General features: G+C 55.2%; 1 protein-coding gene across 1 annotated transcript in view; it reads left to right on the plus strand.

Annotated features, from left to right (window-relative positions):
• The first annotated feature begins 2,277 nt into the window (after positions 1-2,277).
• The window catches only part of HS3ST2 (heparan sulfate-glucosamine 3-sulfotransferase 2), an 86,972-nt gene continuing 72,221 nt past the window's right edge, over positions 2,278-17,028 (plus strand). Inside the window, exon 1 of the mRNA XM_013049729.2 lies at positions 2,278-3,190. Within this exon, the coding sequence (XP_012905183.2) occupies positions 2,697-3,190 (494 nt within the window). The 5' untranslated portion in view covers positions 2,278-2,696. The remainder of the gene's footprint in view (positions 3,191-17,028) is intronic.

Consider the following 17,028-nt stretch of genomic DNA (forward strand, 5'->3'; position numbering starts at 1 on the left):
AAATGTGAGTGAAGAATTAATAAAATTGTAATCAAACCCAGAGAGGACATAATGCCAGCAGTGTGGTTCATGCCTTGAATAATGGAACCCCAGGAGGTTTTCGGAGTTAATCCTAACTCCCCATTTTACAGCTCAGCAAACCAAGGCTCAGAAAGGTCAACCCACGTGCCCAAGGTACACCAGGAATCAAGGGCTGGGCTGCCGCAATTCAACCTTTCTATGTTTTCTTTTTGAATAACTGAAAGCTGCATTGCGATTCAGGATTCAAGTAGACATTTGTGAAAAACTGGAGCAGAGAGCTGATGAGACAAGATAAAATTTAATCAGGTCAGATACATAAGGATCTACATGTTGGGTCCAAAAAAGCCCACTGTACAAGCACAGTATGGGGTGAGACATGCCTTAATCAGCAGCACTCGTAAGAGACACTTAGAGATGGAACTTGGCTGTGAGTTTGAGATGTCAGCAGTGTGATGTAGCTTCAAGATAAAGATAATGGAGTCGGAGGTGGTATTACTAGAGGCAGAGTTTACCGAAGGAAGGTGAACCTCCTGGTGAACTTTTCACCCTACACCTGGAAGTCCTCATTGGGTCCCAGGTGTCAGGTTTTGGAGGTAATACAGATGTTAGCTTACACCTGAGAGAGCAGCCAGGGATGGAATGCTATTAGGAATGATCAAAGGAAGAGAGGGAACTGTAAAGCACTGTCATTTAAGAGCTTGAATCCCGGAGTCAGGTTAACTCTAGTCCTGTTAACCACTGACTATGTGTTCATTAAGCCTTTATCGCACTGTCTGTAAATTAGGAATTATAAATGAGTACCTATATCCAAAGACTAAGGAGGTAGAGCATGTCAAGTGATATATGCATTACCGGCACCAGACGACCACCCAATAATTGTTAGCTACTAAGAGAATTAAGAAAGGGAGGTGATGTTAGGATGATGGTAACAAGCTCCTAGGCTTGTTTAAGTGAGTTAACCTGGGAAGGCTTGAAACAAAGTTGGCAGTTATGATCTGTAATAGAAGGATTGGCCTAAGGTTTCTAGGGTGGGCCTTGTTTGGGGACAGGATATTTCCTGACTTGGGCTAAGGTCCATAGAGCCTGATCAGGTCATTCCCTGAAGAAGGATGTTTATTAGTTTGTGGGAGGAGAGGGTGCAGGAGACGGTGGTCACTCAGACGTTCTGCGGGGGTAGCACTTAGTGAATGCCTGGGATTTGGCATTGCTCTGGAGTGACAACTACGTTCTTGGGCACGGTCATTTAGGTCTGCTCTGACCCACTAATGTGGCCACTCAGGGCAGCACTGGGTTTGGTCACACATGCCGGTTCTGGGCATGGTCACTGTGGGCCATTTACTTGGGAATCGTTCGAACCCAACGCGGAATTGCTCCTGGATCAGTCCTCCCCTCTGTTTCTTCCCCCTCGTGTCCCTGGGTGAAATCTGCAGCATTCTGGATCTTAGGGACGCTGTGGGACCCCAGAACAGCTCCCCGGGGAGCAGTCCGCCGCTAGGGGGCGGCCGCTAAGAGAGGAACCAGCCCCGCGCGGAGTCCGCTCCTTTGGGGCTCACTCTCCCGACACGTCCCAGGAACGGTGGGGTGACAGTGGGGTGGGGGCGCATTCTTCACGGGTGTGAGACAGAGCGAGCCGCCTGCGTATGAGTCAGCGCGCGCGGGGCTGGGGAGCTCCGTGAATAGTCACGGAATCTCACTCACGCTCGGCTCCTCCACCCATCCCCGTCCAGAGCGTGTGTCCCAGTCCCGCGCGTGTGTGCGCACACGACACGATGTCCGATTCCAGGCTGTGTGTGTGTCTGGTGAGATGGGGATGAGGGGGACCGCGGTGGGTCGCTGTCGTGTTTCCACGCCCCATGTGGGGTGAGGGGGTGTGTCCTGGCCAGGGTACGTGTGTACCTGTAGTGTGTGCGTGCGTGTGTGTCAGTGCGGTGGGACCGTGGATCAGTGTAGAGTGCTTGCGTCTGCGCCCGGGTCTGGATGTTGGCGCGACCTGGACCGGGGTTCCCAGCCTTGGGGGTGGTGGGGGCGTTCAGCCCCCCGGAGGAGTGAATGTCTCGCCAGCCCAAGCCGGCTCAGGGAGCGGCCAGCGCGGGGAGGGCCCGCGGTAGCGCGTCCCTGGGAGGGGCGGGAGACTGGGGGCGCAGGGGGCGGGCCAGGTCCCAGGGCGGGGCGCGGGCTCGGGAGACCCGCGCGGCTGACGTCAGGCGACTCCTTAAATAGAGCCGGCAGCGCGCGCGGCTCGGCATTTCTCGAGGAGCCCGAGCGGGGCCCGCGCCAGCGCCACCGTCCGGTCCGCCCGCCAGCCCGCGCGGCCGCGCCGCCGCGGAGCGTTCGGGGCGCCGCGCTCCAGGGGCCGGGCATGGAGCTTCGGGCGTTGGGCGCACTCCGAAGCCGGCGCACGTGAGACCCAAGGAACGCCGTCCGGAGCCCCGTGGCCCGGGACGCGGAGATGTGGGACGCGCAGCCGCCTGTGCCCCGAGGAGCCGCCGCCCCCGGGATCCCCGGGCATGGTGCGCGCCCCGGCCGGCAGCGCCCGGAGAAGACGGCGCCCCCCACGCCCGACCCGCGGGACCGGGGCAGCGCCGCGCCAGCCCTCTAGGCGGCCGCAGGGCCACAGCAGCTCCGCCGCCGGTGCCCCCCGGAAACCATGACCCCCGGCGCGGGCCCATGGAGCCATGGCCTATAGGGTCCTGGGCCGCGCGGGGCCAGCTCAGCCGCGGAGGGCGCGCAGGCTGCTCTTCGCCTTCACGCTCTCGCTCTCCTGCACTTACCTGTGCTACAGCCTCCTGTGCTGCTGCGACGACCTGGGCCAGAGTCGCCTCCTCGGCGCGCCTCGCTGCCTGCGCGGCCCCGGCGCGGGCGGCCAGAAACTTCTCCCGAAGTCCCGCCCCTGCGATCCCCCGGGGCCCACGCCCAGCGCGCCCGGCGCTCCCAGCGCGCTCGCCGCCGCCGCCGCCGCCGCGTCCGCCCCTCGCCTCCCCGCTGCCAACCACTCGGGCTCAGCCAGGATGGGCACCAAGCGACTGCCCCAAGCGCTCATCGTGGGCGTGAAGAAGGGGGGCACGCGGGCCGTGCTGGAGTTCATCCGCGTGCACCCGGACGTGCGGGCCCTGGGCACGGAGCCACACTTCTTCGACAGGAACTACGGCCGCGGGCTCGACTGGTACAGGTAAGGAGCGGGCGCGTCGGGTGCCCAGTCGGGTTCATCCTTAGGGCCTCCTCCTGCGGCTTCTCTCCCTGTTAATCCGGTTCGTTGTGTGGGTTCAGGCTGACACGTGGGGGGACTCCAGCAGGCTTTACTCAGAACTTCCCAGGGATGGGGTAGACCACGGCGCGTTCTCGAACGGCGAAGGACAGTGGTTTTGGGAGGCGCCGGAAGGGAGGGGGGGGGTCTCTAACCAAAACCTCGGGGCGAGCCGGTGGGCTGCCTCCTTGTCCAGCCTCGGGTGGAGCAGGGTGCCCGGGGAAGGGGGCCCTCTCCTGACCTTCGCCGATCTTAAGGGGCATCTGAAGGACCCTGAGCAGGGAAGGTCACAATAGGGCCCCCTTGTGGCAGGGCCCCGCGCTCGGCTGGAGAGGCCCAAGGAGAGGTGTGGGGAGGAGGAAGGTCCCTTCTGGAGGTTCATTCCCAGCTCCAGGTGTTCGCTGCTGAGCCTCCGCTGAGAGCGCCCAGTCGCTCTGACCCTGAGTTACTGGTCTTGGGTGGTGGAAGGGAACCTCGGATTTCACTCATGCTCTGTGACTTAGCTTGAGCAAGTATCTGAAACTCTTTGAGCCTCGATTTTCTCCTCCATCGTAATGGGCAGGAAAACTGTCCCAGCCCTTACCTGCTTTCCGAGGGCTTTCTCAAGTGCCCTCAGAGTGTGAAAAAGACACCTGTCCCTGGGTGGTACTTCCAAACCAGCAGCCAGGATGTGGAATTTGGGATCCTAGTGGGCACCTCAGATGAGGGTTGGCTGGATCCTGGGGAGAGCCAGTCAGAGACTGTCCAGTCCTCCGTTGCCCCGCCAGGGATGACGGTCACCAAGGCTAGTGGTGTCTAGGGATCGCCTGAAGCTTCTGGAAGGTGACTGCCTCTCCTGTTCAGTGCCCATCGGCTCCCAATCCCTGCCTGGTGCCGTGGTGTAAGACTGGCCCAAATGTGGGCTGAATCAGGGCATCCCCCAGGGTGGTGTCAGGTAGGGGCTCTGTATACACAGAATACAGAATGGGTATTCCGTAACACATGGGTCACAGAATTCCCATTGTCACCTGACCCCTTGAAGACCATCTGGAAATGTCTGCATAGTCATACAGCTGGGGAGGAATAACATGATAGCTGACACAGGAACTAGAGCTAATTTTTAAAAATGTTTATAAAAATAAGCCCTTTAGGGAGTAGAAGTCATAAGCATATTGGACAAATGAAAACTTCATTAGAAGGGGGACCCCACTGGGCTCCTCTTAGGGGCCCTGGATTTGCAAGGGGGTAGCGGGGCCAGTAGGCCTGACTTGTGGTGTTTGTGGTTGTGGGGCCAAGGGATGGGACACTGTCCTCAGGAGGGGGACACACACCGTCTCCCGTGGAGCCCAGCAGGGGATCCCCGGCCTGTTGGTGGTCCCCGACACCGCTATGTTGGCTTTAATGGAACAGAGTGACACAGGTCTGGTGCTTTCCACGCTGTGACCCACAGGCAATCCCACCTGGGTGTACGAGGTGTGCGAGGACGGCTGCAGAGCCAGACCCCAGGGTGAGGGGGGCAAATGCGTGGAGCAGCAGAACCCTGTGTGGGTCAGCGTGGTCACGCTCTAATGCACAGCAGGCTTTCCTCCATGGAAAATCTGAAGATTATTATGAAACCCTTTGCCACTACAAAGTGCCTTTTAAGTGCAAAACAGCAAAATTCTGAGCATCTGGTTTTTAGATAATTGTATCTTCCAATAAACACCGGTACCCCACACCCAGCTTCTGCACTTCCCTCTCCTGGGTTCGCCAGCAAAGAACTTACCCCAGGCTTCCTTCCCGGAGCCCATGTCATTCGGGGATGGCTGCTTTTTATTTTTAACCTTGGCATGTGTGATTCTAAGCCAGCTTAGCTGTGAACCTTAGAGATGGGAGCCGTGCCTTTTTTTTTTTTTTATAGCACATTTGGATTCTGCTAAAATTCTCAGCTGAGTCTTGGTAGGTTTTATTTAACATTAAGCACACTGACAGCTCCACTTCTCTCCTCCACCCCACTTCCCAGGGTCTGAGTTACCCGCCCTCTCAGCCTTTGTATTTCCAGAACGATGAGCCCCGAGGTCTGGCGCAGACTGCTCCACCCCGCCACTTCCCCAGGAGAGCCGGGAGTGTACAGCTCAGGAAAGGGCTGTGTGGTTTGCGTTTCTCTCTGTTGCAGACCCACACCCTCAAGAGTCCGGGGGTTTGGTTGTGGATTGCCGTTTCTAGGTAATACTGCCCCATTCGGGTGCTGTTTTCAGACGCCCCAGAACATTTCTCTGTTTGTGTTTTATCCTTTATGACTAGTCAAGAGATACGCATTCATTTGCAGAAGTGACAGGGATTCCTGGGATCCTTGAAAACCCATGTTCTCACGTGAGCCCCAGATTCTGTGAGTTTGGACAGCAGGTGGTAGGATGCTCCTCTTTTCTGCCCACGGCCCTTCATTTCACAGGTGTGAAAACTGCAGCCCCCTAAATGGAGAGCACCTGAAGGGGGTTGCAAAGCAAATTAGTGAGCCAGAAGTCCCTGGCACGCAGTATCCCGCCGGAATCCACATGCTCTCGTGTGTGCGCCCGTGAACGGTTGCTTGGGGTTTCCAGCCAAGAGCTCTGACTCCTGCTCTGTACAGCCGGCCACTGTAGGGCCAGTGCCCACCAGGTAGACATGGCCGAAGAGCCCTGGCAGACTTTTCCAGAGGTGGGCTTCAGCGTGGTACAGTAGTAGGGCATGGATTGCATTATAATCTGCCCACGGCCAAGCCCCCCCGGGGCAACTTCCTGGGTCCCAAGGCCCCACTACAGAGGGACAGTGGGAAAATCCAACTTCAGTCCCAGCCTGAAGGAAAGCCTGCTTTCTGTGGAGCTGAGTCGAGAGGTGACGCCCGGCGCCTGAAGGTGGAGTGATACAGCCAGAGAGACCGGGAGGTAGAATCTCTGCCTGCCTTGTGTGGGCCCCGAGCCCCTCTTGGGAACCAGCCCCGTTGGTGCCACCCTCGGAGAGCCAGCCCTAAGAAACCTTAGAGGTTTCTCTGAGTTTCATCCCCTGCGTGTCTGGCCTGGTTCCCCTCCCAATTTCCTCCCCACGGTGGCAGCCGAGCCTACGGGATGGCGTTGGCTGGAGGCTTGGACAGGTAGGCAAAGCGACAGCAGGCTGACGCGGGAACCGGGGAGGGAAGGCCTCCAGACGCTGTGGGATCGGGCCACCGTGGTACCCCTGCGTCTCGGCTCCCTCCTAGAATGGGGCCGGCAGCCACATCGCAGAAGGTGGTTTTGCAGAATGAATGAAACCCCGTGTGGGCAAGTGCCCTGGGAAAGTCCGTGGTGTGTAAAGATCACTATTGCCTGTGGCTACTAGTGCTTCCCTACCGATGCTTCGAGATCGCCCATAGTACTGTTAAAGCTGGGGGTCTCCAGCCCTGCCGCTGTTACCAGACGGGGCTGAGGGATTGACAAACTGCTGGAAAAGTGGTTCCGTGATAGACGAGGCAGGGTCCCGAGTCTTAAGTTCCAGTTCCAGCTGTGCTTTCATTTGCTTTTTTTGAAAAATTTTTTGGTCTTCTATCTCTCTCCCCCGCCCCGCCATCCCCATGGCTTCCTCCCGCGTCGATAAAATGTCGCTTCCCATTTCTGGGTGTCCGTTTGCTCACCTTTAAAACGGAACGGACGTCCTGCCTGCTTTACTGTCTCAAACTCGAGTGAGACAGAGCATGCGAAGAGGTTGCTCCCCATCTGAGGTCCCATGTGGGACGCCCTCATGCAGCGACGGTTGGGTGTGGGGCAGAATGACTCTCTTTGGTCTGGAGATACACACAGTGCTTTGTCTAGTAGTTTTTCGAGTCTTAGGGGAAGCTGAGTGTCGTCGGAAGTATTCTGGATTTTGCTAGTTTCCCGGGATGGCCAGGGGGTGAGGGCGGGGTGTCAGGAGGAACGGAACCTTCTCTGAAACGCATCAGAACGCCACCACGAGCAAGCTGGGACACCGTCATAGACTCTGGGCCTGGTGACAGCATTTTGATAGATGAGCCTGTGTAAGCCTTAGACGTCACATCTCAGGCTATTTGTTCAGCGTCGGTGGTGCTGGGGAGGGTGTAAGGCAGAGACGACACAATGCGCCCCCCCCAGACGCAACCTCTAAGTAGGACACGGAATCCAAAGCTGAGAACATGGTCTGTCACTGCTTCCGGCTCCTCTCAATCAAGAGCTGAGATTCTTTTTTTTTTTTTTTTTTTTAAAGATTTTATTTATCTATTTGACAGAGAGAGATCACAAGTAGGCAGAAAGGCAGGCAGAGAGAGAGAGAGAGAGGAGGAAGCAGGCTCCCCACCGAGCAGAGAGCCCGATGCAGGACTCGATCCCAGGACCCTGAGATCATGACCTGAGCCGAAGGCAGCGGCTTAACCCACTGAGCCACCCAGGTGCCCAAGAGCTGAGATTCTAATAGCAAAGCCAAACTTTAGGAAGAAATAAGACCAAAGGCAGAAGGCTCCACCGTCTTTTTTTTTTTTTTTTTTTTTAATTTCACAGACAGAGATCACAAGCAGGCAGAGAGGCAGGAAGAGAGAGGAGGAAGCAGGTTCTGCCGAGCAGAGAGCCCGGTGCGGGGCGTGATCCCAGGACCCCGGGATCATGACCTGAGCTGAAGGCAGAGGCTTTAACCCACTGAGCCACCCAGGCGCCCTGGCTCCACCATCTTTAACCAGCTGAGCAACACAAGACAATGGGCTGCTCGGTGCCCGTCAGGTGTGCGCCCACCCCACATGTGTACCCTCGCACGCACGATTACAACGTCCGTGCAGACACAGGTTTTTGGAGTTTTCCTGCCTCGGTCCAGGAGGATGTCCGCCATGCGGAGGCGAGGGATCCTCGAGTCCATAAGTCCCCCGTCCTCGCCTGTCGCGGTCAGCTGGCGGCAGGCCGGAGAGGGCACAGTTCACTCTAGCACGGGTCTGCTTGTCAGGCACCGAGGAACATTCATCGGGGGCAAGCACGAGGGTCACGGCTCAGAGACGTGTTTGGAAGCGCTAGCTTCCCGCCCCGCTGGAGTTCCCAGGGACGGTGGGGGGCGTGCCCTGGGACAGCCTGTCCGCACAGCCTCTGCTGTGTGCTTGTTCCAGACGGGGAGACCCTGAAAAGCCTCCGTGCTTTTCAGTGCCACACTGTTAAGGCTGTTCTGGATGTGAAAAAACCACTTATTAAAGATTTTAAGAGCACAACCCCCCCCCCATTTTAACATCACTGAAATGAGGGTGTCTGACAGTTGATGGGGTCTTAGACACGGTGAGGTGATGCTTCCGGGTTGGGTGGAAACTGTCTGCCGTGGGGGCCCACTGGACACCCCCCCCCCCCCCCCCCCCCCCCCGCCAAGAGCCTGATGCTAGGTGGCAAATACCCGGCCCGGGAGGGAGCCCCCAGCTTGCTGTCTGTGCGGCCGGCAGGGGCCTCTTCGGAGGGTCAGGGAGCTGTGCCCATTTTCGATCTGTGTCACCCATGCCATCCCCCGGACACGCCCCTCCTGCCATGCAAGAACGTGCAGCCCGATTCCCACCAGAGGCTGTGGTGAGCACCCAGATATGCAGAGGCGCATCCTGAGAGTCCCTGACGGTCGGTGCCCAACAGGTGCTGCTGCCCGCACGCTTGCTAATGAGCCCGTGCGTCTGCCGCGTGGGCCTGGAGAGCCGCGTTCTTGCCTTTGGTTAGACCTCCGTGAGTCAGCCCTGGATGCCTGCGCGCCCAGTGGGTGGGAGGGGGCGGAAGCACCCGGCTCTCTGTTCATCGGGGTCCCCGGGAGGTCTCGGAGGGGAGGCCGTCTGCGCACGGAGGGCCCGGCAGCCAGGGTCAGGTGAGTCAGGCTGCAGGGGTCGGAGAGGTCACAGCCGATCCGACTCCGCAGGGCTGCCTCTCTCCTCTGGAGCTGACCCTGGGGCAGGCGAAGCCGTGTATTTGTCAGACGCCTACCGTGCGCCAGGCTCTGTGCCAGGCTGCCGGGGGCCAGCCCTCGCTGCCACTTTGTTCTCGTGGGCTGCGGTGTTCGTAGTCCACGGGCGGCTTGACGAGGTGGTAAAAGCCACTAGTGAGTGGAAGTAACTTAGCATTTCAGACGTAATTGCTGCCTGTCAAGCTGCACAGCGGGGCTGTGGGCCCCGTGCCGCGCTCATGGCGGGGCCCTCTCCACAAGATGACGGCAGAGGGAGAGGGGCAAGGCGGTGTTAACTGGCACGTTCTTCCCAGGGACCCAGGCCAGGGGTGCTGACGGGGTTATCTGGGGCTCGGGTGACATGTGGTTTCCCAGGTGTAAGCCCACTGGGAGCATCTTCCCAAACTTTTTGGAGTCAGAGGCTCCATGCCCACGGCCCTCAGCTCCCACGAGAAACCTGGGGTGTCTGCTCGGGGTGGAGGCTGGGGACCTCTCCCTGCCGTCTTCCGAGGGGGCAGCGTCTCTCCCCCGTTCTCGGAGGGCTGCGTTTTCCGAGCTTCAGAATTCCTGTACCACCTCCACAGTATTTGCCCAACACTGGCATGGCCTCTCCTATTTATATCCTTAATATTTTTATTTAAGTTAGCACATTTACAGGCTGTAATTTTTTTCATAAAGATTTGGGCTTTTTTTCCCCCCCGCTCAGTGCAAATATTTTGGAAACATAATGCAAACTCCCAAGGGATGTCCCGTGAAAATTACTCCCCTCCGCCCCACCCCCGTTGCTGGGCCGCGTGCGTGGTTCCTCCTCCCCGAGCCATCACAGGCGCCCACTTCGGCGTGTCCTTCTAGAGACGTGCGTGTGTAAACCCAACACGGGATCGGCAGATAGAGTGAAAATACATGTTTTTAAAAAAACAACTTGATCAAAAACTACCCGACGTGGAGAACTAGCCTCACATGCCATCATTAGGAGGGAACCATCGGAATAGTTTGAAAATAAAACAGTTGTAATCAAAGTCCGGTTTCTCAGGTGGATGGAATGTTCCAAGCCTGGGACCTGCTTCCTGCGGTGGTGGGTAGAACGTTCCAAGTCTGTGGCCTGCCCTGTCTTTGTCTGAAGGTACTAGAGGATCCTAGAAGGAGCTCGTTCAAGAAATCTCAGTTTCTGCCTGAGCTCTTCCTTTCTCCTTCATGTGGGGAATGGAAGGAGTAGAATCAAAATGTAAAAAATAACAAGTTTTCGCTCTGTGAGAAATAGTCCGTGGTACTTCATAAATAATTCATAACTACCCGGTGATGTTTAGTAGGTCTGTGGAGTACTCCGGATTCCGGAGATGGTCCTCCGGCCGACGTCCCATGCGCTGCTAGAATTTGCAGGAAATCCACCCTAAGTAAATCGTGCCAGGTCTCCAGCTTTCAGATTCCTTTGATGTGTTAATGATTGGAAGAGACAAGCCAAAGGAAATCTCAGAACAGATAAGAGCATTCAAGAAGTATTTTGACTTGCAATATTTACAAGGGAGTCTAGCCTTCAGAAGAACGGGGTTCCCAGAATAAAGGGTATAGCAGATATTAGAATGGGGGGAGGGGGGATCCCAAACCCTCTCAAGGTTGCATTGGTTTCTTCCCTGTTCCCGAGGGTGTAATAACCGGATTCTTCCCCCCCCCCCCCCCCGATTATCAGATCGACGCAGGCCGTTACATACACACCTACAGGCTTCGGTGTTGCAAAAGTCACACATAAAGTTGTTTCCACCAGGGACTGGGCAGTTCATGGTAATTTATGGGAATGGAGCTTAAGCCTTTCCTTCTTTTTTTTTTTTTTTTTTGAGGCTCATGAGAGACAGGGTGTCTTTTTAAATTTTCAGGATGCAAAGTCCCTTTCACTCAGGGATGTATGATGTGAGACTTCAGCCTAGTGACAGGACAGGATAAGGTGACACTTGGGCCTTCTCAGCTCTGTAGTGGGAGCTCTACCGGGGAAAATTGTCCCTGGGACTTCCTGTCCCTGGATAGAACCATATCCAGCAGCGGCGATGGTAGGGGTGGCTATGACAGCAGGGCTCCCGAGCTTGACTTTAGTGGGGCCAGTTGCCGTCAGCACTGATGAAAGGGTGGCTTCCTGCAGACTCAGCCTCCCCCGCACACACACCCCCTACCCCCCACTGGTCTGGGTGCTCACAGCTGGGTGAGGGAGTCCCGCATCCTCCTGGGGGCTGGCAGAGAGATGCAGCAGGCCGTGCAGCTGTGGCTCTTGGGGGAGCGGTGCTCCTCTGGGGGGATGAGAGGAAGCATCTCATTGGAAGGAGGGAGAAGAGCCAGGATTCAAAGGGCGTGGGCAAGATGACCTCAGAAGGGGGGTAAGGAGGCAGAGAGCCCCTGAGCGGGCAGTTCTGGCCATGATTAAAAACTCAGCTCTGGAACCAGAATGAACGGGTTGGGCTCTCACTTCTGCCACCTGCCAGGTGTGCCCCCACCGACCAGCTTCTCTGTGCCTCCGTTCTGTCTGCACATTAGGACGAGTCACGTGGCCGCACCTCGTTCAGCTTGCCGTGAGGATTGTGCACGAGTGCTCAGATTTCTGGCCTGTGCAAGGTGTCCAACAAGGGCTACCTGTCATAATTAGTCATTGATTTTTTTTTCATCCAATCTGTACTGAGCTAGGTGCCGAGGTCCTAGAGACAAATTGGGCATGGGTCCCGCCGCTGGGCTCTTTGCGGTTTGATGTGGTTACGAGATGCTCATGGAAAATCAGATGGTGAGAGATACCATGTGGAGACCCAAGCAGAGGTGTAGCAGCACAGAAAGGAGATGAAATCCAACTGGGAGAATTTTGGAAGGCTTCCCGGAGGAGGCAGTATGTTACTTGGGTCTCAGGGGGCAGAGGGGATTTTTCAAAGGGAGTGGCTGAAGTTGGGGGCGGGGCGGTCAGGGGTGTCCCTGAACACACTCATGCCGTGATTTCAGTCCTGCACACATTTGTTGACCACCGACTTTGTATCAGGTGCCGCGCCAAGCCCTGAAAAAGCGAAGATGGGATCTCGATCTCTCCTTGAAAGAGCTGAAGGGCACACAAGTCTAGGAGCGAGACTAGCAGAGGGACTGGGCGATCACTGTAGGATCACACAGGAGGGCTTGCCACCCAGCCGTGGGTTAGAGAGGCCCAAGGGGGAGCTGATGCCTCAGCTCTAGGGGCTTGGCCTGTGTCGTACCCTAGATCTGGCTGCTTCTCATCGTGTGGGTTTCAGCTCAGATGTCGCCTACTCAGAGACATCTGTGTCGGATGCTGGGTGCGGCGTGAACACACACAGGCAGGACATGCCGAGGGGTTTTGCTGTGGCAAGGCATGAGGTCGGCATCAGTGGAGCCGCCACGGAATGAGGACAGTGGCCGTGCTGCTTGCTGCTGACAGCCTCCAGGAAGCGCTTGCTGTCCTGTGACCAGTGACAGCCCGTGGCTTGACTGGCCAAGGGTCTATCTGTAGGTGTCCTTGATCTAACCAAAGACAGGAAAGCCATGTTCTCCTGTGACTGGGGGGCTGCAGAGTCACGCCCAGATAGGTGGGACATGGCACAGTCCCTCTTTCTAGAGGCCTTTTTGCCAATGCAGCATTCTTAAGTAACCTCTTGAGAGCCTTTGAAGGTTGAATTACCCCAGAAGAGGTCCTTGCCACTCGGGGTGTGTGTCCGTCCGTCCGTCCGTCCCAGTTTCTCATTCCAGCCTCATCAGCATGCGTGGCAAGGTAGCGGCCTGGCTGGCATCGCTAGGTTTAGGGGGCTTGCGTGTGTGGGTCCCTTCAAACAGAACTGAATACCATAGAGCCTTCCTGCACGGTAATCGGGATCTGAATCTCCCCAACTTCCGCAGAACCGCCGGAGCTTAGGGGAATGTTCTCTGCCTTGGCAGGCTCTTCGCAGTGTTTCTGCTTTGATGGTTTTAATGAAGATATGAAATCACCTAACAGCTTTCATTTTGCTCAGGCGAGAGGGCTGAAAGTGGAGGTAGCATTTCCCAGGATCAATCCCCATTTTCAGAAGTGGTTGGTTAAACTCTCTGCAGTTTATGGCCACTTCTGGCCGAAACCGTGGGGGATCTGAATTATTAATTCTGTGAAAAATGAGTTAAGTCATTGCATAGCTCTGTGGTGGCAAAGTCCCTACCAGAAGTCGCCCGCACCCCCACGCCCCGGTATTTTCTCTAGCACAGACCTCTCCCGTAGCTAGAAATCCTGGAGCACCTTGCTCGGATCGCCGTGTGTCCATCATTTCTCTGGGAGAGAAAAAAGTTGACTTAATTCAATTATTCTGTCTTGCAAAGGAGACAGAGGGGGATACGGGCAGAAATGACTCTGGGAGGTTCTTATGTCAAAGCTGTTTTTACAGGCAGTCAAATTTGGACATCATTCAAATGACAAGTGTGCCAGCAAGGTCATCTCTCGAACATGAACCCCTGAGCACCTCTACCCTATCCGGGTGGCTGACGCCCAGGGAGATGTGAAAAGCATGGAGAGCTTCGAGCGGTGACAGGGGCAGTGACCGAGCTGCCCAGACCTTGCATCTCGCGGAGGAGCAGTTTGGAACAATGATGCCGTCACAGACCAGCACCCTGCAGGGTCTCTGTAGACGCGGCTGTGAACGAATGAAGTTGGCTGTGGGACAGTGACGCGAAGGGACAGTCAGGACAAGGCCCCGGTAGGGAGGGCGCTTGTCCCATTTAGGGGGGACAACTACCAGTTAATCTCAACAGATTTATTGCCCAATCTTCTAGGTTTTTTCTTTTTTTTTTTTTTTTTTTAGAACAAAGCTTGAAATATGGCATCTTTTTAAAAAAGCGAATCTCAGTTTATGATTGTCTTACTGATTGGCAGTTTCTGTAGAGCACGTTGGAGAGCAGAATGTTACCTGTAAGTGTCCTTTCATGACTTGGACGGGCTGGGTCATCGGAACAGACCCTGCTCTTTGCCAGTCCCGCCTTCAGTCTGTGTTCGCCGAGGGTAAGTCACAGCTGTCCTAAGCCTTGCTTTCTCCTGTGCGCGATGGGGATGGCAGGCGCTCCTACCTCCCAGGCTGTGCTAGTGACTCAGTGTCTTAAGTACGAGTTAGATTTTATCCCTGTTGCGATTCCCCCTTCCTGGATCGTGCTTGGAGGACGTATGACCATCACTAAGCTGATGGGCCTGCCTGGAAGGCAAGAGACATGACGTGGACTTTTGTCAGGGTGAGGAAAGCTGGAGTCTTCTCGGTTGGGCCCACAGGGAGGAGAAGACTCTAGAACCAGGATGACCTACGGTTGGAGGAACCTGTGTGGTTCTGGAGCTGGCCCCCAGGGTGGGAGCCCTAATCCCCAGCGCTCCCTGTCGTCATTCCCACGGGTGCCCTTGGGGTCCCTGGAGGATGTGGAGCTGGTGACGCCATCCCCGCCCCCCAAGCCTGCTTGGCCACTGCCCCCAGCGTGCGCGCCATTCCAAACCGCTCCGGGCTCTCCATCCTTCTGCTTCCTTCTTTTGGCCTCTATAGCTGGATAGGACAGAGCAGCTCAGCAGTCCATGCTTTAGAGATGACCTTGCTTGCACAGAAGGTGACTGCCTCTCTGACTCGGTAGTCTGGTGCAGACAGAAGTCCACCCTGGAGAGTGGGTCTTGCTAACAAGGAGAGGCTGAGGGATGGGCAGGGAGTGGACATAAAGGTCCATCTAGAAGAATTGTTTTTCAGCCTTGGTCAGGAGTTGGCGCCTTCAGAATGACAGGGCAACACTGGGATGAGGGCTGCAGAGGAGGAGGCTGAGGGGAGAGATCAGGATGGAGCCGAGAAGGCAGCTGCCTGTGAGGGGGACCAGCTGTGTCAGAGGTGACACAGTTCCTTTCAAGCTGCTCGAAGCTTTGATGGGAAGGGAGGTCCGTTGGGATTGGTGGTATGATCAGTACGGAGAGCCTGATCTCTCCTTCCACCATTGGTGGAAGGGCTGGCTTTGTGGTGCCTGGGGGCTAATCTTGGCTGCAAGCCTCCTCAGGCATTGGGTGCTCACGGTTCTGTCTGAAATCTGATGTCACATTGGGACCTTCAGTCACTCGGGGGCCATCTTCATGATTGACCCTTGGATGTGTCTGCAGATATTTCATGGACTTCGCATGACCTCAAAGTCCACTCCTAACTTTTGCTTTAACACATTCACTTAAACATGAAACTTCACGTCACCATCCTATTGCGAATCCCCACTAATCCAGAGTAGAAAATTGTCATAAATGCAGTCCATAGTCCCCAAACAGTGTGGGGCAGTTGCAGCCCATACTCCGAATGACGCAGTTTCGTTCTTTCTAATGAGGGGAGAGAGGGAAAGAAACCCATTGGAGAGGCATTAGCAACGTTTTAGCACCTAAGACTCTCTCCATCGTGCAATCGCAAGATTTGAACCGAAAGAAAAAGCAAAGGTCATTATTTTCTAGGGATGTGATTAGGTGGCATTTCAAGTTGTGTCCAGGGGCCACCTCCATTTTTCTTTCTCAGCCGGTGGTACACATCACCACAGTGTGTGTACACTCAGGGACACGCCGGCCAACCCACTTAGAGGCATCTTGCTTTGATGTCGCTGTCTTATTTTATACTTGCTTGTCATGGTCCATCAACAGCTTGGGAGGGACTGGCTGACATTACAAAGTCTGGGTGGTTTCAAAAACTGTGATTCCAATTTTAATTGCAAATCGATGGGGCATCATGGGAAAAGCAAATGGAGACGCAAGGAACTGGAGGAAAAGATCCAGCTCGGCTATATTTTTAGATTTTTCTTTTCCCCCCTGGATCGGGTTCGTATAATTTTCTCCGGACTCCGGGTTTGGTAAGCTCCAGTGCCATCACTGTACTCTATTACCTGAGGGCTAACCCAAAGTTGCTTTCCAATTCCAATTGCAACGACCTACGTAAAACCTTTATCTGTTGCTCCTTAAAAAAAAAAAACTGTGACTTGGATGAATGTCAAAGGCATTATGCCGAGTGAAAGAAAGGTTATGTACTGTATGATTCCATTTATATGATACTCTCAAACAGACAAAACTACAGTGATAGAGAACAAATCAGTGGTTGCCAGGGTTTAGGGCAGGGGGAGGGTATTATTATAAAGAAGCAGATAAGGGGATTTATTTTGGGGGGTCTTGGGGCCGTTCTGTATCCTGATTGTGGTGGCAGTCACATGAATCTATCAGGTGTTAAGTTCGCAGAGCTGAGCACCAGTCAAAAGTCTACTTCACTGCGTAATACTTTCCAAGATTAAAGCACTGATGGGCAGGGAGCATGTTTTAAAGTTTGGGACTCTCTTTTACTAAAACCATTCGGTTATCCATTTCTTTTCTTTCTTTCTTTCTTTTTTTCTTTTTTTTGCCACATTAAAAAAATATTTTTGATTAAAAAAAATCCAGGATTGTAGAACTCTGCCGCTGATGGGCATTCTATGCCCCAAATCCTAATAACCAGAGAGCAGCCCAGCTCCTGTATATCCGGAGTTCACCAGCCTTCCTCACTTCTATCCTGATCACAAATTAGAATCCGTCCTCCCCCATCCCAGGCTCCAGTCCTGAATGATGCTAGGATCTGATGGAAAGGTTGGGAAGTTTCCACTGAGGTCTTGGGGCCACCATGGCCAGCACAGATGTCTAGCCTGGCTTCCCCCCGAGGCGCTGATGTCAGGACTGTGGGAAGCAGCAGTGGGAAATGCCTCTCATAGTCAGAGTGCCAGCTGGAGGGTAGCAGACCGGACTGGGGGCCGGGGGCCAGTTGGAGGAGATGCAGCCTGGGGGGAAATGGGTCATAAACCACAGTTGGAAGAAGAATCCACGGGTTCCCCTCATACAGAACCATTCGCAGTGTACTGAGCGCGTCTGACCTGACCACCAGGCAGCC

The sequence above is a fragment of the Mustela putorius genome, unplaced genomic scaffold (assembly GCF_011764305.1).
Source record: "Mustela putorius furo isolate JIRA1106 unplaced genomic scaffold, ASM1176430v1.1 tig00004041_pilon_pilon_pilon, whole genome shotgun sequence".
Taxonomy (NCBI): Eukaryota; Metazoa; Chordata; class Mammalia; order Carnivora; family Mustelidae; genus Mustela; species Mustela putorius.